The sequence below is a fragment of the Salvelinus sp. IW2-2015 genome, linkage group LG26 (genome assembly GCF_002910315.2).
Source record: "Salvelinus sp. IW2-2015 linkage group LG26, ASM291031v2, whole genome shotgun sequence".
NCBI lineage: Eukaryota > Metazoa > Chordata > Actinopteri > Salmoniformes > Salmonidae > Salvelinus > Salvelinus sp. IW2-2015.
The window spans coordinates 10,927,964-10,953,604 of record NC_036866.1 but is presented as its reverse complement, the minus strand read 5'-3'; the positions used below and the strand labels follow the sequence as shown (position 1 = coordinate 10,953,604).

General features: G+C 40.5%; 2 protein-coding genes across 5 annotated transcripts in view; one reads left to right on the top strand and one right to left on the bottom strand.

Annotated features, from left to right (window-relative positions):
- Window positions 1-1,252: 1,252 nt before the first annotated feature.
- LOC111952371 (cystathionine gamma-lyase) lies at window positions 1,253-12,346 on the bottom strand. Of its 3 annotated transcripts, none has more exons than XM_023970977.2 (12): window positions 7,355-8,082; window positions 6,626-6,707; window positions 6,359-6,454; window positions 4,917-5,026; window positions 4,340-4,474; window positions 4,044-4,101; window positions 3,862-3,939; window positions 3,415-3,567; window positions 2,913-3,034; window positions 2,612-2,664; window positions 2,172-2,310; window positions 1,253-1,884 (listed from the first exon to the last, which is right to left on the bottom strand). In XM_023970977.2, exons 1-12 carry the CDS (start codon window positions 7,529-7,531, stop codon window positions 1,870-1,872), a joined length of 1,218 nt encoding a protein of 405 aa, XP_023826745.1. In that variant the 5' UTR covers window positions 7,532-8,082; the 3' UTR covers window positions 1,253-1,869. The 3 variants fall into 3 exon arrangements, with proteins under 3 accessions (XP_023826745.1, XP_023826746.1, XP_023826744.1); XM_023970978.2 differs by lacking the exon at window positions 1,253-1,884 and adding an exon at window positions 12,103-12,346 and having other exon boundaries at window positions 2,006-2,310; window positions 7,355-7,510; XM_023970976.2 differs by lacking the exon at window positions 1,253-1,884 and having other exon boundaries at window positions 2,006-2,310.
- A 3,693-nt stretch (window positions 12,347-16,039) lies between these two features.
- LOC111952415 (ankyrin repeat domain-containing protein 13C-A) overlaps window positions 16,040-25,641 on the top strand; it is a 64,983-nt gene continuing 55,381 nt past the window's right edge. Inside the window, exons 1-2 of one of the 2 annotated variants that reach the window (XM_023971052.2) lie at window positions 16,040-16,739; window positions 18,682-18,723. In XM_023971052.2, the coding sequence (XP_023826820.1) occupies window positions 16,361-16,739; window positions 18,682-18,723 (421 nt within the window). In that variant the 5' untranslated portion in view covers window positions 16,040-16,360. The remainder of the gene's footprint in view (window positions 16,740-18,681; window positions 18,724-25,641) is intronic. The other variant, XM_023971050.2, reaches the window with a different exon arrangement.

Below are 25,641 nucleotides of genomic sequence, written 5' to 3'. Positions count from 1 at the left end.
GCTTACTGGTTAAGATCGTTGGGCTAGTAACTGAAAGGTTGCTGGTTTGAATCCATGAGCTGACTAAGTGAAAAGTGTGGCAGCAGACTGTGCACACATTTTCAGACTGATCCAGTGAAGAATTACATTACTGCACAATATTTTGTATCAAGTCTGCCATGAGTTTTCCCAAATGTGCCAAATTGGTCAACTAATACATTTAAGTACATAACTATAGAGAACATGTAAAAATGCTATGGTAATAAAAAATGTACGTTTACACACACCCAGGAATGTCATACATGATGGATCATTAGCCTATAAACTAACATTCACACATCTAGAAGGCCGGGCAGGGAGCCAGAGACAGCAGTGGGGTCAAATTGTAGACCCCAGTTCCTACATTTGAACATAAAAATGTATTTTAATCAAACAARACTATGCTTCATTTTATCTCTGGGACCCATAGGATGACAAATCAGAGCAAGATTACTGAATGTAAGAACATTATTTACCTTCAGAGGTGAATGTATCAAACCAGTTGCCGTGACAAAAGTGTTGTTGTTGTGCACTCTCCTCAAACAATAGCATTGTATTTCACTGTTAATTGGACACCGCAGTTAGATTAACAAGAATTTAAGCTTTCTGCCCATAAGACATGTCTATGTCCCGGAAAGTTGGCTGTTGCACACAACGTCATTCTAGTCACAATAGCAACAACCGTCCTGGTTTAGAGACACCGATCCCGTAGAGGTTAAACAAAATTATACATTTGTTTTACTCCATTGCATTGTTTACAACAGCTTAATAAACAGTAGCCTACATTCTACAGTACATCACACAGATAACATAGATCAGACATTGAAGCATACACTTAAGTAGCAAACAGATACAGTATGTATGATATGTGATTTATAACACAGTTGAGTGAATGAGAGTTCCAACATGACGTACTGCGAAGTGAATTTAATGAGTTTGGTCACACAGATGACATTGTTCAAACATGGTCTTTCCCAATTGAAGCACATACTTGCGTAGCAATCAGAGATACAGTAAGTATGATATGTGATTGATAACACTGTCAACTGAGTGAAGAGCTCCAACACGACGTGGGGTTGGTCGGTTCTTAGTTAGAAAACCCTGACATTGGGTGTTTTGATCTGAGAACAGGCCTGTGGGTTGAGTTCAGCAATACCACTGGAACTTTGTACATTAAACAAGTATTATTCTCTTGAGCGAGTGATTCCACTAAAAATGTTGACACAAGGCAAGGACAAGCATGCAGTTGGCAATCCCTCATGGGCCAACTTCCTTTAAGACTCCTTTACTAGGCATACATCTGATAGATCCAGACACTGTTGTATTTAATCAAAACTGCTGTCCCGACATTTACAGAGCAAGACATTCTTCTCATGGTTCAATGTACCGTACATTAGTTTTCATGTTTAACTATATGAAGCAGAAAGACAACTGAATGCTGTTTTCCCTTACTCCTGAAAGTCCCGAATACCAGTTTTAATTGAATAAGACCGTCATTCACAATGCCCCATCAACGCAATCCAAACAAAAAAATAACAAAACAAAAAACACACACACACACACACAGCAAAAGCAGCAAGAAATAAAATTTAGGAATACTTCCTCCTGATAAAATCAGCATTCAAAGAATTGATGATAAAAAAGGTTATCAATAATTAATGAAGAAAGCGTATGTTTAAAGAGCAGGTTTTCCCCTGATGAGTGCATTCATAAATACAGTTTGTGTGTGCTGTGTTGAGGCACCATCTCGCTGCTCTCTCCTTGTACACGGCTAGAAACACTGCGTACTCTTGCCTTTGCTCCGCCACGCTGACGACAGACAACYGCTGGTCTTGGGACGTCGTGAAGACATTACTTATTCGGATGCTGCTCAAAGAAAACAAAAAGATGGAAACAACCATTTGTGTGGTAAGGATAGTCGAGGGCAATGGGATGTTCAGTGGATGTACTATGGATGTGTTTGGGACAAAATATTCCAGTGATTATCATCACTGAACAGGTCCCATTTGTCTGGATTTGACAGAGCTACCCTACTTCGCAATGGCCAGAAATCAGTGGTTCTTGGTGCTAGGCTAGCTGAGGTTAGAGACTTGTTTTCAGGGAGTATGCTATGAGCAGGCAGAGTGTAGTGTATTGTATGGTAGTGTACATACCGCGGCGTTCAAGGCTTGTTCCAGGTCCTCAATGATGTCCTGCTCGTCCTCCAGCCCCACAGACAGACGGATCAGCGTGTCACTGATCCCTAGGGCAGCCCTATCACTCTCTGGAACAGACGCATGGGTCATTATCGCCCTGAGAGGGAAAGAAAAAGAAAATCGCTAAAAATGAAAAAATAATACATTTCTATTGGCACTATGTTTAAAAAGTTGGTTTCAAAACTTCAAAGTAATATGTATTATTATATATATAAATAAAATATTTATTCTTGACCACTGCTGCCCCCTTGTGGCATTATTGTTCAAAAGTGAGGCAATCAAAGTACTTTATATTTCGATATTACAGTCAATTTCTTGGTTCAGCTGACAACATTTTGAATCTAAATATCATAGCAGTTACAATATTACGATTGTTGATGATATGTAGGAATACTTACGGATGCTCTGCCAAACTTTCATAACCGCCAAGGCTCTCGGCAAGTGCAAACAACTGAAATAAAAAAACAGCACAAAATGTTATTACTGTGTCCATCTGTGATTTAATTCACAACCCATACTGTAGTAAAATACAATGATGCCTCATACTATAGAGCCGAACCATGCAGTTTCTTTTCCCACTGTTCTTTCCAGCATTGTTCCAGCAACTACGGTGTACGCAGCGTAACCAGACCAGTCCAGTAGAGATCGCCTTCGCATTATATTGTGAATCAGACGTGAGCGTCTCAATTCTCTAATCACCTTGAGGCTGCTGAGGAAGGTGGTGGCATTCTCCAGTTTTCCCTTTATGTAAAAGGTGATCATCCCTGGGCAGCCTGTGCACTGTCTCTTCATCAGCTCGTGCTGGGGGTGGGAGGGTAAGCCTACAGAGTGAAGGGGGAATAAGAGGAAAACCAGTCAGTCGACTGTTAAATCCCTTAACCACCGGGTGCGGTCCCCTCAAGCGCAGAGAATAAGAGAGTAACTGGAGAGGCATATGCTATGTGTTTAACTATACATGTGCTTCTACTGGCCCAGGGAATTACCAAAGTGAATGCATTGTCAAAATTTTGTTACACCTATTTGCCCAGAAAGCAGGTCATGTTAAAGGAAAGGGGGGGATACCTAGTCAGTTGTACAACTGAATGCATTCAACTAAAATGTGTCTTCAACATTTAACCAAACAGGTTCAGTTAAAACATGCGTGTTATGCAATATACAGAAGTACTACAGTTTGACATCCACAGAGAACCCCCCCCGTCACCTGGAAAGATGACTCTGTCCACCCTGGGGTCAGCTTCCAGGAACTTGGCCACCGCCAGGGCATTCTTGAAGTGCTGCCTCATGCGCAGGTGCAGGGTCTTCAGGCCACGGTTACACAGGTAGCAGTCAAAGGGGGACGGTACGGCTCCCAGGGCTTGTCAGGGTACATTAAGGAAGAATACTGCGTTACACAACACACCAATCAGCCCCTCAGACAAAGAATCAAACATGGTAACACACAAAGCCTTCTTTATCAGTGGTTTATAATTGGTGGAAAGCCCTGGCATCACGAGCATGTGTGGGTTTTTGTTGGGCAAAAGTAAGTCACAAAAATTTAGCAACTGCTTCACAGTGAAGTTCAAGTGCTTCAATCATAGTAGGCAAAAAATGTGGCGGGTGTGTCAGCTTAGCATAGCTTTTATCCAGTTGCCATTGATCCATCTCTCACCATTCTGTAGGAACTTCAGTCGGTCATACAGGTCCTCACTATTCACAGACACCAGGCCCATTACAACATCACTGTGACCTGTCAATCAAATAAGAAAAAAAATAAAACTCCCATGTAAACTGATTTTATTTGTGTGGAAATTCTCTTCAGTCAACATCAATGTACAGACAGAATGTACCTACCATTCATGTACTTAGTAGCTGAATACATGCAGATGTCTGCTCCGAGGTCCAAGGGGCGCTAAAGAGCAAGAGAAACACATTGGAGTATATTCGGGTTAATCAATGACACTATGTGAAGAGGAAATGACTGGATGTGTTAAACCCGAGAGCGTGAAATGAAGGAACACATCCATTTTAATTCAATTCACTAAGGTTTTCATTTCCAACGGTCCCTGGGCTGAACATGGCAATGCAGAACCAACAATCTAGATACATAACCAACAACGCATACAAGGCAGGATAGACTTGTTACATACCTGGAAGTAGGCTGACATAAAAGTGTTGTCCACGACCACCACGGTATCCTTGTTGTGTTGGTGGACCACAGCTGCACAGGCCTGGATATCCACCACCTTCATGGTAGGGTTGGTGGGAGTCTCAATCCATACTAACTACATGAAGATAGAAAATAAAAGAGAATCCCTTCAGAATTTCATGAACAAATTAGTTTGAGTGGAAGGTAATACAGTATATATCAATCATATACAGTATCTAGTCTTGTAGCAGCAGGTGTCATTTGAGTTTCATAGTTTTGGCTCCTAATCAAAAACGTACATCTATAAGATCTAGGTATTAAACTATGGGCATGTATGGACTGGAGAGACAAGTCACAGTGAAGTTTCTCCTTGATGATGCCATGACTCATGGAAAAGCTCAGGGTGAAGCACTTAACATGAAGAACAAAAGCGAAATGGTAGTGCTGATGCTGGATGACACATCTATTCTCACACCAACAGCCTGGAAACCTGAAACCTGGGTTCTTTCAAACTTGAGATTTAGGTGAAAATAAATCAATCGCATAAGGTAACTAAGCAGACTTAGAATTCCACTTACCTTTGTGTTCGGCTTAAGAGCGGCCTGGAGCAACTCGATTTTGGTACAATCAGCAAAGGAGACATCCAAGCCAAATTCTGTAGCAATCTTCCGGAAGTAACGATTGGTGCCTGTAGAGAAAAAGGCATCATGTATTACCGTTTCATGGTAATGGCTGTATGCATCAAACCATACTTACAAATACAGTTGAAGTCAGAAGTTTACATACACCTTAGCCAAATACATTTAAACTCAGTTTTAAACAATTCCTGATTGTTTAATCCTAGTAAAACTTCCCTGTCTTCGATCAGTTAGGATCACCACTTTATTTTAAGAATGTGAAATGTCAGAATAATAGCAGAGAATTATTAATTTCAGCTTTTATTTCTTTCATCACATTCCCAGTTGGTCAGAAGTTTACATACACGCAATTAGTATTTGGTAGCCTTGCCTTTAAATTGTTTAACTTGGTTCAAACGTTTCAGGTAGCCTTCCACAAGCTTCCCACAATAAGTTGGGTGAATTTTGGCCCATTCTTCCTGACAGAGCTGGTGTAACTGAGTCAGGTTTGTAGGCCTCCATGCTCGCACACGCTTTTTCAGTTCTGCCCACAAATTCTCTATAGGATTGAGGTCAGGGCTTTGTGATTGCCACTCCAATACCTTGACTTTGTTGTCCATAAGCCATTTTGCCACAACTTTGGAAGTATGCTTGGGGTCATTGTCCATTTGGAAGATCCATTTGCGACCAAGCTTTAACTTCCTGACTGATGTCTTGAGATGTTACTTCAATATATCCACATAATTGTCCTTCCTCATTATGCCATCTATTTTGTGAAGTGCACCAGTTCCTCCTGCAGCAAAGCACCCCCACAACACGATGCTGCCACCCCCGTGCTTCAAATTGCTCCCAAGGATGAACCAGACTTGTGGAGGTCTACACATTTTTTTTTTCTCTGAGGTCTTGGCTGATTTATTTTGATTTTCCCATGATGTCAAGCAAAGAGGCAGAGTTTGAAGGTAGGCCTTGAAATACATCCATATGTACACCTCCAATTGACTCAAATTATGTCAAATAGCCTATCAGAAGCTTCTAAAGACATGACATAATTTTCTGGAATTTTCCAAGCTGTGTAAAGGTACAGTCAACTTAGTGTATGTAAACTTCTGACCCACTGGAATTGTGATACAGTGAATTATAAGTGAAATAATCTGTCTGTAAACAATTGTTGGAAAACTTACTTGTGTCATGCACAAAGTAGATGTCCTAACCGACTTGCCAAAACTATAGTTTGTTAACAAGAAATGTGTGGAGTGGTTGAAAAACAAGTTTTAATGACTCCAACCTAAGTGTATGTAAACTTCCAACTTCAACTGTATGTGTGTACACTTTCACTGGCAACATTTGTCTACCTTTTGGTAGTTCTCCAGACAGTTTTACAGACACTTTGGGCCATGTCTTACCTCCATACACATCACTCATGCAGACAACGCCATCTCCAGCTTTCAGCATGTGAGTGATGGTCATAGTCGCAGCTAGCCCGGAAGCAAGAGCAAAACCTACAGAAAATTCCCAGTTAAGAATACATTCTCTTCAAGTTGTAAACAGGAGTCTAGTTAAATGTATAGCGGTATTTTCTACCTGTAAGCTATAGGCCTACATTCTCTGAACTTGTTATATTTTATTAGATACAAATTGATGAGGTAGTGGTGTCAGACATGAACACTTACAATACTTTGCTCCATCCAAAGCAGCAACAGCTTTTTCCAGACAGTTTCTAGTAGGGTTTCCACTCCGACTGTACTCAAAACCCTGATGAAGACAACATTCCACATTCAGAGAGCCCACATTTACCACATCTTTCATAAATAAACAGATGCTGATACTACTGATCATCTGGCTATTAATTATTCGTTAAAAGTAATACCAATCGTAAACACAAACACTTTCAGTATTCATCACAAAAAGGTAATTTCCCATCACTGTAAGACATTGTGCAACCAACATTCTGACTCATGAATAAGTGCAAAATGTGCCAAGCTCGTTCTGGGCAGGGAAAGATGCTACAAAAGACAGTACCGTGCTACTACAGTATGTCATACATATTAATATTTAATTAACCCTGAAAATTCGTTTAACCTGACCGGTTCAGTACACCGCCCAGACCGATATGACACCCCATACTGAACGAACGCCTCTCGATACCAGACACCTAGGTTATTGCTGGCCTTGGCTACTGTTAAACTAGCCCTTTATAGGACGTGCGACGTCCTATATAGGGTTACTGCTAGAGTACATAGGGAAAAACTCTTGCTCGATATACAATGATGATGATGGCTACTATCATTTCAGGTCATAATACACATTCAAAACATTTCAGATTAGTTCCGCAGGTAGCTCCTACTACAGTTCCCCTACGGTCTTTACGTTAGCCTAATGGTATACATTAGATAACTTACAGCATGATCTCCAGGTCCATACTGCTTGAACGTGGTGGACAGAGTAATAGGTGGTACCACCGCCATAGATTTCCATTGCTCCGGTTCCTGACCAACATGGATCGCCTCTGTTGCGAAAGATTTGAACTGCACGCGGAACCCGGCAGGCAAGTCGTTCTGTTGGTGTTTTGAAGCCATGTTACAAATCAAGTCCGGTTCCCTGAGAGTAATTTACAGGATGTGTATGTTTCACCGTTGAATAATCTAAATGGAAACTGAACTGTGAATAAGCGACGACGTGTAATACCCATATAATGTCTAGCCCAATCACAGCCTCTCTATAAGGGGAGGATACCACCGATTGGTGTTTCAAAAGGGGAGTCCCGTACACGTCACCCGTATTTGCACGTGGCTTATTTGATTTTGTTGCTGGCAGGATTTTTTATAAAAATAAAATAAAATAAAAATATCAACAAACAAAAGAGGAATAGTCACATGTAAACAAGCATACAAACTATTTACATTGCCAGGAATCCTAAACAAACATATCATATTCATTAATAATACAAGTTTTAATTGCCTTTTTGTTTTTCATTTTAGTTAAAGTGGTGCCATATTGTTAAAACTCATTTATAAAGTGAAAAAGGTTAGGTTTTGAATTAGACCATTTGCATTTGTGAATATGAAATTTACCTAGTATTATTAGCAGTTGAATTAAATATACTACATCTGTATCTATGTCAGAATTTCTGAAATAAATCATTATATCAAAACCATTAAATAGTACAACCGGTCCTATTTTTTTTGTAACAAAATTCTGTATGTCAATCCAAAACATTCTACTATAAATACAGGCAAAAAACAAATGCAAAATGGTCTCCTTCTCCATTCCACAGAAATAACAGTTATATTCCATATTCAGCTTGAATCTTTCCAAAATATGTTTCACAGAATAAATTCTATGTAACATTTTAAATGAAACTTCCTTTACTTTGTTACTGATACAATATTTGTTAGCAATTTTCCATGCTTTCCCCCATTGTATATCACCATAGATATTTGACCAAAAGAATCTTGCTGAGGGAATTGTAGTAACAAACAATATTCCTAATCTGTTTATTACTACATTTATCTTTGATGTGAATATTGCCAATTAATATATTTTCATGTAAATCTATGTTACTTACATCAACCACAGAGGAATTTAAAAAGAGATACAACCCCCCTTGGAATCGCATCAAAAACAATTGCATATTCTTTCGGGGTTATTGGAATTTTAAACTTATCAAGAAATTCCCCATATGAGAGTAGATATTCATCCTTATTCAGTAACTGACCAACCAAAATAATTTTATTTTCAAACCAGTTATGAAAAAAAAAGACTTATTTTTTAAAAATTGTATATCTTTGTTTTTCCATAAAAAGTATCTGTGAGGGGAAAAATTGTGTTTATACGCTAACGTCCAAGCTGAAATTGCCTGCTTATGGAATTTGGCCAACTTGACTGAGATTTTATCAATATCAAAATTACATCGAAGCAAAAATTCTAAACCAAATAAATACTTAGGGAAGACATTCCAAATACTGTTCTGGTTCTTAACATACTTCAGAATCCAATTTATTTAAAAAGTATTATTTAGAGTATTGAAATCTAAAACCTCAAGACCTCCTTAGTGAGTATTAGTGAGAAAATCTTTTCGTAGATAGTGAGGCTTGTTCCTCCAAATAAAATTATAAAGAATCTTATCTAAGTCATTTACAATTTTAGGGGGTAAGTCAAGTGATAACGAGACATAAMCCGATCTGGATAACCCTTCAGCTTTGGATAATAAAACCCGACCGTGTAACGAAATATCTCTTATCAACCAGAGGTTCAATTTCTTCTTTGTTTTCTCAAAAATGGGGTTAAAGTTCAATTCACTCCTTTGTTTTTCATCCTTGCATGTAACAATTCCAAGATAAGTAACCTTATCTTTAATTGGGATACCATATACTTCCTGTAAAACACAATCCTCGAGTGGAAATAAGACTGACTTATTGATATTAATTTTCAAACCCGAAACCAAGGAAAAGTCTTCAATACAGGAAACTGCTTTAGAAACCTCATTCCTGTCTCTTAAAAATATGGTGGTATCATCAGCCAGTTGACATAGTTTAAATTCCTTGCCAAGTGCTGAAACACCTTGAAAACGACCTTTCTTGATTTGAAAAGCCATAATTTGAGTAACCAATAAAAAWAAAAWTTGACTAATTGGGCAGCCCTGCCTAATGCCACGGCCAATATCAACTCTTTGGGATGTCCCGTGAGCTCATTTTACAGAGCTAGTACAACCACTATATAAAGTTTGGACTGCTTTCAAAAAAACTAAAAAAAACGTATTGCTTTGAACATAAACTCATGTTCTACAGTGTCAAAAGCTTTTAAAAAATCAACAAACATAAGAAAACTATCATCAAGGATGAGGTCATTATAGTCAATCATATCTAAGATCAACCTGATGTTATTACTAATGTGTCGACCATGCACAAAACCAGATTGTTCTTAATCAATTACATGATGCAAGCCTTGTTTCAACCTCTTAGCAAATACAAGGGCAAATCATTTCCCATCATTATTCAACAGGCTAATGGGTCTCCAGTTGTCTATATAAAGAGTATCCTTATTAGGTTTGGGAATCAAAGTAATTACACCTTTCTTTAAGGAAGCCGGTAACTCCCCTTTTTCTATTGATTCTTGAAACATAGCAAGAATGAAAGGAATCAATTTATCATTGAATGCTTTATAAAACTCGCTTATTAAACCATTATTTCCAGCGGACCTATTGTCCTTAAGGCTTTTAATACAGTCTTTTATCTCAATTTCAGAAAACTCATCACAAAAATCCCTGAAATCATTATCTATCTTCTTAGCAATGTTTGCTACATTGTCTAAGAAAAGATCCATATTGGAAGTTGACTGGGCTGATGTATACAGATTCTGATAAAACTGGGCAACATGCTGAGAGATTTCTTTAAGATTTTCATTGGGACTATTATTAATCATTAATTTACATATGGAAGTCTTTTTGCCTGCCCTTTTTTCTAAATTAAAGAAATATTTTGTATTTTTCTCTCCCTCTTCCATCCATTTTCGTCTTGATCTTACAAACGCTCCCCGGGCCTTTTCCTCGTAGATACAGTCTAACTGCATTTGCAATGATGATAGCTCCAGTAATTCCTGATTAGTTAGTTCAGTTTTTTTTAGTATAATCCATTATTCCCTTTATGATGTCATATTCTTTCTCTTGGCACGAGCAATTTCTTTCCCCATTGAAGTAGCCAAAAGCCTTATATCAAATTTCATTAGCTCCCAGTAACTTCCAAACGTATTCATAAACACAGGCACAATTCCAGTATTTATCAATAATTCCTACTACTTCCTTCTTAAATACTTAATTCTCTAGTAAAGTCTTGTTCATTTTCCAGTAACATTTACTAACTTTTTTTGTTGACAAACCATGCATATTTATCTTTATTGAGATCCCTTTGTGGTCTGTTAAAATCGATGGTTCAATCAAGACTGTATCAACCTTGTCAGCCATATCTTCAGATATCAGCCAGAAATCAATACGGGATTGTATAGATACATCTTTGGTACTCCATGTAAACAATCTTATCTGGGTTCTTATGTCTCCAAATATCTAGAACACCTAACCGTAGACATATATTCCTTATCTCACAAACAGAATTGCTATCCGTAGGAGGCCATCTATCTAGATTATCATGTAATACTGTATTAAAATCTCCACCCCATATTACACTGGCCAATGGAAATTTAGACATAATTTTACTTATTTTCCTCTCAATGTCTCTAAATAAAATACAGTTACTTGAATTGTTATTGGAAGCATAAGTATTTACAACAATGAATTGAACGTGGTTGACATCTACCAATAGTATAATCCATCTCCCTGTATTATCTGCTTCATGACTCAATATATGACCCTTAAAGTTGCCTTTTAAAATAGCGACACCTGCTGACCGATTAGTACCAAATGAAAACCAAATATCGTTCCCCCATTGACACTTCCAAAACGCAGCATCTGTGGAACAGGCATGAGTTTCTTGAACGAAATAAAAGTCGGCACTCTTACCCTTACAATACAAATATATATATTACGGATTCCCTGGCATTAATAGAAAAAACAGAAATGGACATTTACTATCACAGTGCCTATATGAAGAATATTAAACCTGTATACGTGTAACGGATGTGAAATGGCTAGCTAGTTAGCGGTGGGGCGCGCAAATAGCGTTTCAATCGTTTACGTCACTCGCTTTGAGACCTTGAAGTAGTGGTTCCCCTTGCTCTGCAAGGGCCGCGGCCTTTGTGGAGCGATGGGTAGCGATGCTTCGTGGGCGACGTTGTTGAGGGTCCCTGGTTCGCGCATGGGTATGGGCGAGGGGACTGACTAAAGTTCAACTGTTACATACGTTCACATGAATCGGGTTCTCACAAAAAGAAAAGTTCTTACTAGTTGCAAATAAAAACAGTCCTTTGCACCACTCAAGTGGTTGACCTAAATTATATTTTTATACAATTGCAAATAACATTGTACCATAGATTGGTAAAAACGAATAGCCATCAAGCTAACATTAAGTGTCATTGCGAATTTCCCTGCCATAAAAAAAAATTTGATAAAAAAAGTTTAGCTCACACAAACAATGCTCATTCCTCAAGAAATATAGTTTTATCAGACACAAATAAAACTCAGTCCTGCACAACTCACTTGATAAGTCGAGCAGTCAACAAGCTAGGCGTCAGCGTGAATTTCCCTTCCATTATCAAAACCTCCGCAAAGTATGCACTTTTCCCTTCCTTCCTTGCTCTCTCAATCATCCGCCACAGACGATTCCGAGCTTCTTTGTCAAATGCTGTCAGATCCTCCTTGAACCTCAGGTTGTTATTCTTTAAATAGTCATTTTTCTTTGCACTTTTCCATGTCAGATCCCTCGCTGTCCTGGAGATGAATCTCATGATCACTGGTCATGGTGGCTGGTTGTTTTCCCCATCTCTCAGCCTACCCAGGCGGTGCACTACACCCAGACAACATTTCAACAACATTTCGCTCCTCCTCCGGGACTATTGCCCTGCAAATGTCCTTCACTCTTGCTTTGATGTTCTCGTCAGATTTTTCTGCTATTCCATAAATTCGAAGATTCCATCTCCGACTATACCASTCATTCTCGTTTACCTTTGACTCCATTTCAGTGAGTTTCTTCTCCTGTTTTGCAACCTGAATTTTCAATGTTGCGTTCTGCTGCTTCAGAGTGTTTACTTCCTCAGCATTGAAATCAATCGATTTCTTCAGGTTAACAATCGTGATAGTGTTCTTTATCACCAAATTCATGTCATCTGCGCTCTCTTTGATTTTAGCCACGAGGATGCGGACGATGTTGTCCTGTAGCTGGCTCATTGATGGTTCACTTCTCAGCTTCTTTGGAAGTTGCTCCTTGGTTGGGGTATTCGGGTATGAATCGCATTCACCCCCCTTTTTTTACACTGCAGGCATATGAGTGAGTTTCAACAATGCCTCTTTTCTCCTTGGAAGTTTCAACATCCATTATCTCAGCAACAGTTTGGTCATATCCTGATTCCATGCTACTAGCTATGAAGACGTTAGCAGGCTAACTTAACTACACACGCTGAAACTTTTCGATAGCTAGCTTGTTCGTTGGAAATCGTCAAAAATATATTTCAATGGTTTGATTCATTACAAAATCATTCAAAATAGCTACATTGTATGGTTAGATATCATTTTTTGTGAAAAAACAAACAAATTGCAACTGCAGTCTAAAACTATAAACTTTGTGAGAAAAAAAAACTAAAATTGTTCTTCAGCTAGAAATGTTGGTTACACCCTCTCATGTCACCATCTTGAGCGCCCCCGCTGGCAGGATTTTCTCTCGCCACGCCAATAATAGTATGATGCGTAGTTTGAGCCAATAGGAGGAAGAGTAGACTGCATTATACAAATATGTTATACACATGTACATTACGTACAAATATATATATGTACATTACGTACAATTTATGTAGTTTGTTCGTAGTTTGAACATAGTCTAAAATTTACACCACAAATTTATTGAAGACGGCTATGTGTGTATTTTTTCCCACATATATATTTTCAGTTGAATGTAAAACACGAGAAACAAAAACAGGAGAGTTATTATAACACATTTGTATGTTTTTTTGTCTTAGTACATAAAAAGCAAAATGTTGCAAAAACAACTAACAACAATTACACTCCCATTGACGCTATGAGGTTGAGTCAAGATGTTGCTGTGATATTTTTTTTCGTTTTTTCTCTATCACACAACTATTTCCACTCCTGTGACACAGGGGGAGACAATGTGCTATGTTGTTCAGTCCCTGTGTTAGTCAAGACAGTTTGACTATAAAAAGTCAAATTTCGAAATGTGTAGATCCACAGTCCTTCTAGTATCTGTGCCATTATAGCGTCTGTGACAGCATGGGCAGTGCTATTGAGGCAATCTCCATTTTGAAGTAATCCTTAATGTTTGTCACAGTTATTTTGTCGTTGAATGGTAAAGAAGGCAATCTATCAAAGTAAGCATAGACAGGTTCTAATTGATATTGATTGAAAATCAAACAAAAAGGCCAAAAAATTGGTTTAAAAGGATTAAAATAGCTAATGAATCCAAAGGTAAATCCACAAAAGAGAACCAATATAAGCACTATTTAGATGCTTGAAATCTGTATCTCTAGGTGTCTTCCAAGCAGGTGTCTATCACCTTTTCTAATTAGCCCATTCATAGACGCTAACTACCTTTAGCTCTATTCATGAAGGTATCTTCTAACCAAGGCGTAGCCAGAATAGATTCTGAACCTACACTTGCTTACAGCTAAACTAGGATAGGATAGGCTTCCACATGTGTTTGAGCACGCTAGATGGCTAAATAGCACAGGTGGTCACCTCTGACTTCCATTTGTCTTCTGCAAACAAGTGCTGTAACATGGAGATATTGCCGTGTGGGAACCCTAACCCTATAAAGGCATGTAGTAATTTAACCTTTTAATTTGTTATTCTTGTTTTCTTGCTGATAAGAAAAATATGTTCCTTAGGTTTCCAAAACCGTACTGCAAGGCATGTTAATGTTCAGACYGAACTACTACACAATAAGATTGAAATACTGCTAGTTATTTAGCAGTTATTCAATCTTGTCAGTGTAACAATTGGTATAATGGGACAATTCTGAGTACAACACCCGATTGAGGTACATTTTCTGAGCCATATCTCCTGCAGGCGCTGTGGTTTCTTAATCTAAACAGGAAGTCTGTCTGACCTCAGTGCAGCTGTAAACAAGTGTAGGGTCGTAATCTATTCTGGCTAGCCGGGGGAGTTTTGTTAAGAGTTTGTTTGATTCAGGGGATGAATGGGCAAGACAAAATATTAAAGTGAGTTTTAATGGTATGTGGTAGTAGGTGCCAGGCACACAGCAATGCTGTTGGGTTTTTCATTCTCAACAGTTTCCCGTATGTATAAAGAACTGTCCACCACCCAATGGACATTCAGCCAATTTGACACAACTGTGGGAAGCATTGAAGTCAACATGGGCCCACATCCCTGTGGAACACTTTTGACAACTTTCGACACCTTCCTTTCGACACCTTAATGTTTTGTACACTCAGTGTATTTTATATCTGCATCAGAATGGAAAGTTGATTGACTGACCATGACAGTTAAGCAAATCTATAAACTCTTGATCTGTGCTATGATGACATAATGAGATATGAGAATGGACTCAATCCAAGTGTTGTAACTATTTACTTTATGAAAATGCTAGAATTTGACTTGTAGTACAACTTGAGAACTTATTGTAGCCTAAATGTGCATACTAGTAGCCAATCTGTTAACCCCACTGTTCCCTGGGCACCGAACACTTGGATGTCGATTATGGCAGCCTCCACACCTCTCTGATTTAGAGGGGTTGGGCTAAATGCAGAAGACACATTTCAGTTGAATGCATTCAGTTGTAACACTGACTAGGTATCCACCTTTTCCATTTAATGAGTAATTGTAACATCATTGATTGTAGGCGTGTACATTAGTAGCCAATCCATTTTATGAGAAGTAACATTGTAGCTATTTTGTTGTAATATCCCCTAATGTAACACCAGAGAATGTAACAACCAATAATGTATATTAACCCAACACCCCCTGGTAATGTAGCTGAGGAACAATCAACTCCGTTTTCTTAAATGGAGGCGGAGTTGACTTTTGATAACTATTCGCGCGATTTGCTTGCAACAACATTGAGTCACCATCAGTCGATACTTGTAAAAATTAATCTCAGTTACATAGTATGTCAAGGCCGCTACGTTTCCATTTGAGCAACACAAAGTAGGAACAAGTCGGTGGTTGTATTCGATAAAAGTTTTTATTAAAAGTATGAATGCAGCACCCCATGGAAGGACCGCGGTTGTACAGGACAAACATATGTACAATATTTTTTTTAGAATAGCATTTTTTTTTTTTACAAGTACTGACTAATGGTGACTCAATGTTGTTGCTAGCAAATCACGTGACGAGTTATCGAAACTCAACTCCGCCCGAGATACGCCTCGATAGAGAACGGTGTGGAGCATAGTTGAGCGTTCCTCAACTACATATACTGTAACCTTTGCAAACTCTCGCGATACTACTGGCGGAAGATGGCAGATGAATCTTCTGTTCTAGTCAAATGATGCACTCTGTAGGAGTCGCTAATGTAGGGACAGTTTCGGTTATGAGAAAAGGAAAAATAGTTGTAGTTACTTAGTTATTGCGGAGTATTTGCTACCCTTTTTAAATTGCATTCTTCTCTCCTTTTATTCGTCGAATAATATAGGATTTTCATGTTGTGCAATTTACAGGTTTTGGGTGATCTAGACTACCACTGGCATTTTTGCCAGCGTAATACATATATTTGCCCAGAGGGTTATCGTCAACGGCACCCTCTCCTCCGCTGTCAATTGTTTAGAAAATGACCGGAGAAAAGATCCGCTCCCTCCGCAAGGATCATAAACCGAGCAAAGAAGAGGATTTACTGGAACCGGACGAAGAGGCTGCAACTGGGACATTTACTTCAACTAAGACTAATAAGGGCAAAGCAAGTAAAATCTTTAGCAATCACAAGTTGGTTAAATCTCCATCGACACAGCAGCAACATCAGAATCAGCAATCGCAGATAAATGCAAACACTAACACATTGTCAACCGCCGACGTTATCGAGGATAACAACAAAAACCCTGTAATCAGAACCGGCGAAGGATTTCCAGTCCATGAATGTGTATTCAAAGAGGATGTCCGGCGCTTATCCTCGCTCATTCGAACTCAGAATATTGCTCAGAAAGATCTCCATGGTAAGAATCGTATGGCTCCCTATCTCTATGTTCCAAATTAGCCTATTTGACCTAGGAAATACCGGTACCGTCGGCATTTATCGTTTCATCTTCTTTTCAGCTGACTAAATTATCAATTTAAACAAGCTTTGTAGACGARCTTGTGTGTCTTCCAGCTTGGTTTACATCATTTATTTTTGGGGTGGTTGACATTGCTCTACCGTTTCCCTCAGGCCAACACCTTGGGATGACCAACGCATCCCAAAAAGGATGATAAAGATGAAAAAAATATATAAAACAACACATTGTTGATATGTGTCTGAGTTCCATGTTGCTGTATGTCACTAGGCCGGTTCCTCCGCCTCCACTACCTTTGGCAAGGCCTACCCAGCTCAGCTTGTAGTTGTTCTTATTGGAAGTTGTTCTTAAGGAATGGATAGGTGAGGACAACAACAACCTATACAATGATCAAAAAAAAGCATCCATTAATGAGATTTGCCATACTTCAGGGAAGCTGTCAATCTCACGCAGGTTCAAAGACTAACAGAAATCTAAACCAGGCACACCTAATGCAAATCAGCAATATCTGAATTTGACTGATATCACATGCTAGCTAGGCTAAATTAGTGTAGTGTTTTTATTTAGGCTATGGAAGATATGGGAATTTCTCTAGTGCTGATATTCCATTTGGCCTACTGTGGTAGTGTCAGTATGGTGAGTCTGTTGATTATGTGTTGGACCATATCCATTTGAGCATGACCAGGAACTTGATCAGACTCCACTGTTGACTTACAGCACATTTTAGGTGATGCAGGCTGCGATAGGGCTGGTTCTACATCCCCTTGTGCATGGCAAGGCTATCCCAGTTCAAGTGGACTGGTCCATGTTGACCTCCCATACTGCATTGTTTCACATTGTTTATTAAAGTTGTATAAGATTATTATTGCAGAATCTCTAAACCAACCTGAAGTTATGCAGCGTCTAAAAATAAGCAGGCTGAGACTGAGGTATCTGCCAGTCTTGGACACTCCCCTTTCTCATCTGGGAACCTCAGCTGGGCCTAGGCCCTCTATGAAGTTTGTCACATCAGGGCTTCTACTGGGAGGCCTGTTATACTCTAGATGCCTGCCATGTGGCCACCCTGTCTACTGGGAGAAGCTATGGGGATGGGTTTTTAGCTTTCTCAGTAGGATTCTACTTGTGCATATTCAGACCTTTGCTCATGCTGTCAGTGTTTGTGGCTTTTCTTCATTAGTTTACTACAGAAGGGTACTTTTTGTCTGTCTACATGTTCATTTATTGGGTGTAGGCTATATGGGGCCCTTTAAGTGTACAGTATTGTTATAATATTATAAGGTTAACTGCCTTTTTTAAACAGGTGCAATTTGTGCCTGTCTACACTATATTCTCTGAGACTGACCACACACACACATACACTATCCTTCTTCTATATGATTAAGGTTGCATTTAAACAGGCAGCCCAATTCTGATCTTTAATCTAATTGGTCTTTTGACCAGTCACATTAGATCTTTTCAAATCCGATCTTTTTCAGAGCTGATCTGATTGATCAAAAGACTAATTAGTGAAAAAAATATCTGAATTTGTCTGGCTGTGTAAATGCAGCCATAGTGGATTACTGCTTTACCAAATACAGCAGGTTTTCCAAGATTCAATTACATATTGGTTAGGCTATGTAAATAATGGGCATGGGAATTGATAGGATATTTAGAGTGTCTGTTTGCAGGCCTATCTGTAACACACAGTCTAAACTAGTGGAGAATGGCTCATAATAATGGCCGGAACAGAGCAAATGGAATGGCATCAAACACCTGAAAACCATGTTTGATCTATTTGATACTATTCCACTGATCCCACTCCAGTCATTACCACAAGGCTGTTCTCCCCAATTAAGGTGCCACCAACCTCCTGTGGTCTAAACTGTATTTTCTTTGTCCTCTTCAGGAAACACACCCCTACACCTCGCTGTCATGATGGGTCACAAAGGTGAGTAGTGCACAGATTTCATTAGGGTGTGTGTGTATGGTGAGTGTCTGTTGTCTGGCATGAAGGCCTAGGTTTCTGACGTGTGTGTTTGTCTGGTCCTGAGTCCCTTTGTGGAGGGTAAAGTGCTATAGACTTTTGCCACCGATCGCAGATCTCAGAGTCAAACCCCAAAAGGCAGGATGCTCATGCATTTCTAAATAGGAGCTCATGGATTTATAACTGACCAAAATAGTTTTGCACTGGCAACCCCTTTTTTAATGGACATAGTCCTTCAGACTAAAACCTCTGTGCTAGAACGGACTGTCTCGACAATAGTGAAGATTGCATAATTTCTATTGAATCTAAGGCTGCACAAAAGAGGCTATGCATTGCTCCTTATCTATGATTGAGATGGATACATGTTGGACAGTTGGCCCACACATACCCTGACAGATGGAACTTGGCAGTGAGGATGATTAGCAGTACAAATTACTAGAGATTTTTCTTTCCTAAATGTAATCTGCTATGACTGCTATGAATCCTTGCAGATCATTAATGTCAGTGATCATCTCTCTGGATCAAGGAAGATAAAGGGATTTTGTTCGAAGTTAGATTGTTCAAAGCTAGCTAATCTCATCCCAGAATTATCCAGGCAGAGACCATATCCTAGCTCATCAGTTTTTGGTTGTTGCATATTACTGAAGTTACATAGTTTTGTTTATGTATTTTCACAGTGGGATAATGTATAGCCTGTGTGGGTAGTTTGAGCACAAAGTAGAGCGATCACGACTGCTATTAAGGTTTTGTAGAACCCTTCAGTACGTTGGTCTTTTTGTGCTGTGTTAAGTTATATTGGCTTTACTAGAAACATGCTTCTGCGTAAAATATTCATGCAATGCCCCATTGTGACTAGATGCCTACATTTCATTTCACTGGGAGACTACAGTACATGCTATTAAAAGATTTATGCATTTTTTTAAGGGGCTTTCAGTGAACTATCCAGGCGTATGTTCCTTGTGTGCCTTTCACTGCTTGTTTGTCAGATGTAAACACAACTGGATTGAAAGTACATGGAAATCTCATTCCCACTACATATAGGTACCGTTTATCACTATTTTGCTTGCTACCCAACTAAGAGTGTAGTGGTTGAATTGATTGTAGTAATGCGTTAGCCTATCCCTAGCTTATGACACCGCCCTATCCTCTAGAGATGTATTGGCTAGACAGGCGATAGCAACAACATGAGCTCATATTGTGGGTGTGGTCCTCCCCTATTGGTTCTTGCTTGAGGCCCGTGGCTGGCCGGGGGAGCGGATGCGGCTGGCGGTGGGCTCTGGAGGGGGGGGGGGGGAGCGGCGTACGGCGGGAGAGCACTGGTGGGAGGGGGGGGGTGCGGGTTCTCGGCGAGGGGGAGGAGCAGGGGGGGGTGGGGGGGGGGTGGTGTGGGGGTGGGGGGGGGTGTGAGGGTGGGGGGGTGGGCGTGGGGGGGATAGGCGGTGGGGGCTGTTGGACGGTGGGCGGGGGGCTGGGGCGGGCGCGGTGGGGGGTGGGTGTGGTTCCGGTCTGTTTGGAAGGAGACTGTGTGGTGTGTGTGTGTGTGTGTGTGTGTGTGTGTGTGTGTGTGTGTGTGTGTGTGTGTGTGTGTGTGTGTGTGGTGTGTGTGTGTGTGTGTTGTGTGTGTGTGTGTGTGTGTGTGTGTGGTGTGTGTGTGTGTGTGTGTGTGTGTGTGTGTGTGTGTGTGTGTGTGTGTTGTGTGCTAGTCTCTATAACATACAGTAAAGCAGTGGTTCCCAACCTTTTTTTGGTTACTGTACCACCAACAGAATCTTGCTCTGCCTGGAGTACACCTGAAGTACCCCCTCATGTGCATTTTACCAGTAAGCCTAAGTCTCATGAGTCTTCTCAAGTATCCCCTGTGGATAGGCCCTTAGGGGTCCTTGTACCTCTGGTTGGGAATCACTGCTGTAAAGGATGGCCTGTTTGTGATAAGGAGCTGGATGTCGACACTTAATACATGGAGTGTGACCTCTCTTCTCCCTGCACTGTAGAATCATGATGAATACTAGTGGGAGTCCGTGGGAATAACTTTAGGATACATGTTTGATACTGAAGATTGTGTAGTATGTCTGAAGAGTCAGATCTGTCATACAAGCCCATATCTGTACAGTTGATCTGTTGCAGATATTTGTTTAGATATCAGTATCTACAGTTCCTTTTTCTCCTCTCTCTACACCTCATAAAGCTATGGGCTGAATCCTGAATGCGGCATAATACTGGATGGATTTGAGGATTCCCCTATTTGGCATACAGCAACAGAACATCACTGAGCTGCCTATATATCTGGCAGTTGTTAGGGGTGGTGTTTGTTTGGCACCCTGTCCTGTTGTGTCTCCTGTCCAGTTGTGCTTTGCTTGCCCAGAGAGACAAAATGACAGGCCACCTCAAAAATGTTTGTGAGATCCAGGATAACGAGTTGCGTGTTTGGTACCAAGGTACCAGGTTGAGCTTGTCCATAGCCAGTGAAATCTGACACGCAAGTGCATCATATCATAAGCACACTAAAAAGGAACGTTTTCACAAAACAGAGAAAGGCCCTCGGTATCAGGAAGCAGTAAAGCTCAGTCTGTATTTAGAAGACTGATGAGAAAGCCCAAATATTAGTTAGGCTAATTTATTAAGAAGTCCAACCAATATATGGTGCAACCTCACTCCTGTAAGAGATGATGGAGAGAAAGAAAGACATAGGGGGGTGAATGAGCAAGCCACTTGGGGATGTGCCTGGCTCTAGTCTGAAAGGGGCTGACATTTACAGCGCTGGGTGGTTCTGACAAGTGCCCCATCTGTAGCCAACGCACGTACTGAAGCGTGCGGCCATCAGATTAGTACAACTCTTCCGGCCCTGTCCTCTCCTCCCTCCTGTCACTGGTGTGTTTTGGGCAGAGCCCCACTGCCTCTGACGCACGCACGCACTCTGCTGAGCTGACCAGATTGCCGATGGAGACTTTCTTTTATCAATAGTTTCCCAGCTACTGCCTGTATATATGATGGATTCGGACTGTAGAGGTAATCTGTTGCTAGTTGGCTATCAATTATGTTTTGAGGCAGTGTTTTGGTTTGATATGTATTAGAAGTGAAATGTTCATGGTGTGTTGAAGTTCAATCAATGGGACAGATAATGGACAGAAACTCCTTCACACTGCGCTTGGAAAGAAACTCCCTCACACTGCGTTTGGAAAGAAACTCCCTCAAACTGCGTTTGGAAAGAAACTCCCTCACACTGCGCTTGGAAAAAACTCCCTCACACTGCGCTTGGGAAAAAAAAAACTCCCTCACTACTAGGGTTGCAAAGGGTCGGAAACTTTCCGGTAAATCCATGGGAAGTTAAGCTCCGGAATTTGGGGAATTTTGCTTAAATTCATCAAAAAAGTTAGCTTATAACAGTGAACCTTTTTTTGTGGGATACACAGGGCAGTTCTAGGTCTTGTGGCATATTTTGGTTGAACTATCCCCAATTCAATGGAATTGCAACCCTCTGCATGCACAGTGCATTCTTCCATCACATGTGTAGTGCACTTTTCCATCACATGTACAGCTGATTCTCAAGATCCTGCACACTAATGAAATGCTATTGAGCCCACACTACTACACTGTCTGAGCCAAGGACTAAATGCTTTCTGGTAAGTTTTGATTACAATACTGGGTGGGGTGAATATATGTTATATGACATACATGATTTTTTGTTAACTAGTAAATAGTAGCCTACAGCAAAGTGTGTTTAAATCATTTCTAACTCGTTAACAATTTCTGCTAGTTAGTTTTTGCTACCATGTTGGTTTTAGCTTGCTTGAGCCTGCTAACTGAGTGTTAATTCACCTGTTTCCAAACATGTTTCATTTAAAAACATGTATCTTACAAAGGAGTTGTTTAATCTAACGGCTTAACTATTTATATGTACATGGAGTTGTATTTGTTTTTTTTACTCATTTTTTCCCTAATCTTTAAAGGAAAATGCCACGGGCACTATCTGATGTGTGGAGACATTTCACTGCAGCTAATGTAGAAGGAAAAGCTGTGTACATTTGCAAATACTGTGCCAAATCATATGTAAAGAATGGAACAAAGATGCAGAATCATCTGGGCAGGTGCATAAAGTTCCCTCACAACAAGCAACCTGACAAAAGTCCCTCTACTTCTATTTGAGGTGAAAATGATGAAACAGACACCTTATCGATAGCAACAGCTCATGGTCCTCCTGGAATCAGAAGTTTTTTTGACTCAGTGGAGGAACATAGTCAGAGAAATGCTGATGAATGTCTTGCCCGAGCTGTGTATGCAACTGGTTCACCTCTGATGCTCACAGGCAATGTGTATTGGAAGAGATTTCTGAATGTTCTTTGCCCAGCATACATCCCTCCAACCAGACATGCTTTATCTATTCATTTGCTGGGTGCAGAGTTCAACAGAGTTCAAGTGATGGTCAAGCAAATCATAGAGAAAGCAGACTGTATTGCAATCATCTCTGATGGGTGGTTGAATGTTCGTGGGCAAGGAATAATTAACTACATCATCTGCACCCCTCAACCAGTATTTTAAAAGAGCACAGACACAAGGGACAACAGACACACCGGTCTCTACATTGCAGATGAGCTGAAGGCAGTCATCAATGACCTTGRACCACAGAAGGTATTTGCACTGGTGACAGACAATGCTGCAAACATGAAGGCTGCTTGGTCTAAAGTGGAGGAGTCCTACCYTCACATCACACCCATTGRCTGTGCTKCTCATGCATTGAATSTGCTCCKCAAGGACATCATGGCACTGAAAACAATGGATACACTCTACAAGAGAGCCAAGGAAATKGTTAGGTATGTGAAGGGTCATCAAGTTATAGCAGCAATCTACCTCACCAAGCAAAGTGAGAAGAATAAGAGCACCACATTGAAGCTGCCCACCAACACCCGTTGGGGTGGTGTTGTTATCATGTTTGACAGTCTCCTGGAGGGGAAGGAGTCTCTCCAAGAAATGGCCATATCACAGTCTGCCGACATGGACAGCCCCATCAAGAGGATCCTCCTGGATGATGTATTTTGAGAGAGAGTGGTAAGCAGCCTGAAACTCCTGAAATCTATAGCAGTAGCCATTGCACATATTAAGGGAGACAATGCCATCCGGTCTGATGTGCAGACTGTGCTTGCAGATGTAAGAGAAGTAATCCGTACTGCCCTGCCCACTTCACTGTTGCTCCAAGCAGAGGAAACTGCAGTTCTGAAATACATCAAAAAGTGTGAAGACTTCTGCCTGAAGCTCATACACACTGCAGCGTACATGTTGGACCTCCCTATCCTGTCTGGCGCAGAGATCAACAAGGCCTATGGTGTCATCACTACCGTGTCCCGCCACCTTGGCCTGGATGAGGGCAAGGTTCTTGGCAGTCTGGCGAAGTACACTTCCAAGCAAGAGCTTTGGGATGGAGATGCAATTTCGCAGTTGTGCCAACATATCTCATCAGCCACCTGGTGGAAGGGACTTTGTCGATCTGAAGCTCTTTCCCTGTTGCCCCCATCATCCTCCAAATCCCACCTACATCAGCTACCTCAGAGCGCAACTGGTCCTTGTTTGGGAACACACACACACCAAAGCACGCAACAGGCTGACCAATAAAAGGGTTGAAAAATTGGTGGCCATCTGGGGAAATTTGAGGCTTTTTGAGCCAGATAACAAGCCATCCTCAAAAAGGTTGGAAAGTGACAGTGAAGATGAGGTGTCAGAGTCTGATGTTCAAGAGGTGGACATTGAGGAGGTCCAGGGAAAAGACATGGAAGCCTGAGAGGAAGACAACCAAAGCTCTAGTTTCCATACTATCATTTTACAGATGTATGTTGAAAACATTTTTGGGACATGCAATGGATCATTGGGGATCATTCAATATTCCCTTTTGTTGTTCAGTGAAATCATCCCATGTGAAGAGTCAACTCATTTAATTAAAGTTCAATTCGTAACTAATTCCGGTAACAACTACTTTTATGATTGTGTTTCTATTGGAAGATTTAATCATTTGCAATTATGTTTACTATGATAAGGTAAACGGTGTATTGTTTCTTTCTCCATATGATATGGTAAAATAGTGGGGCAAAAAAGAAGTCAGCCCACAATTGGGCAAGTTCTCCCACTTAAAAAGATGAGAGGCCTGTATTTTCATCATAGGTACACTTCAACTATGACAAACAAAATGAGAAAAAAAAATCCAGAAATCACATTGTAGGATTTTTACTGAATTTATTGAAAATTATGGTGGAAAATAAGTATTTGGTCACTACAAACAAGCAAGATTTCTGGCTCTCACAGACCTGTAACTCTTTAAGAGGCTCCTCTGTCCTCCACTCGTTACCTGTATTAATGGACCTGTTTGAACTTGTTATCAGTATAAAAGACACCTGTCCACACCTCAAACAGTCACACTCCAAACTCCACGATGGCCAAGACCAAAGAGCTGTCAAAGGACACCAGAAACAAAATTGTAGACCTGCCAGGCTGGGAAGACTGAATCTGCAATAGGTAAGCAGCTTGGTTTGAAGAAATCAACTGTGGGAGCAATTATTAGGAAATGGAAGACATACAAGACCACTGATAATCTCCCTCGATCTGGGGCTCCACGCAAGATCTCACCCCGTGGGGTCAAATGATCACCAAGAACGGTGAGCAAAAATCCAGACCAACGGGGGGACCTAGAGAATGACCTGCAGAGCTGGGACCAAAGTAACAAAGCCTAACATCAGTAACACACTACGCCCGCAGGGACTCAAATCCTGCAGTGCAGCGTGTCCCCCTGCTTAAGCCAGTACATGTCCAGGCCCGTCTGAAGTTTTGCTAGAGAGCATTTGGATGATCCAGAAGAAGATTGGGAGAATGTCATATGGTCAGATGAAACCAAAATAGAAC

Coding starts and splice junctions, on each gene's coding strand:
- LOC111952371 (XM_023970976.2), bottom strand. CDS start 7,531: ATGGCTTCAAAACACCAACAGAACGACTTGCCTGCCGGGTTCCGCGTG. Junction 3,568..3,861: donor ACTGAAGTTCCTACAGAATG/GTGAGAGATGGA, acceptor TACCCTGACAAG/CCCTGGGAGCCGTACCGTCC. Junction 2,665..2,912: donor CCTTCCTCAGCAGCCTCAAG/GTGATTAGAGAA, acceptor TTTTTATTTCAG/TTGTTTGCACTTGCCGAGAG.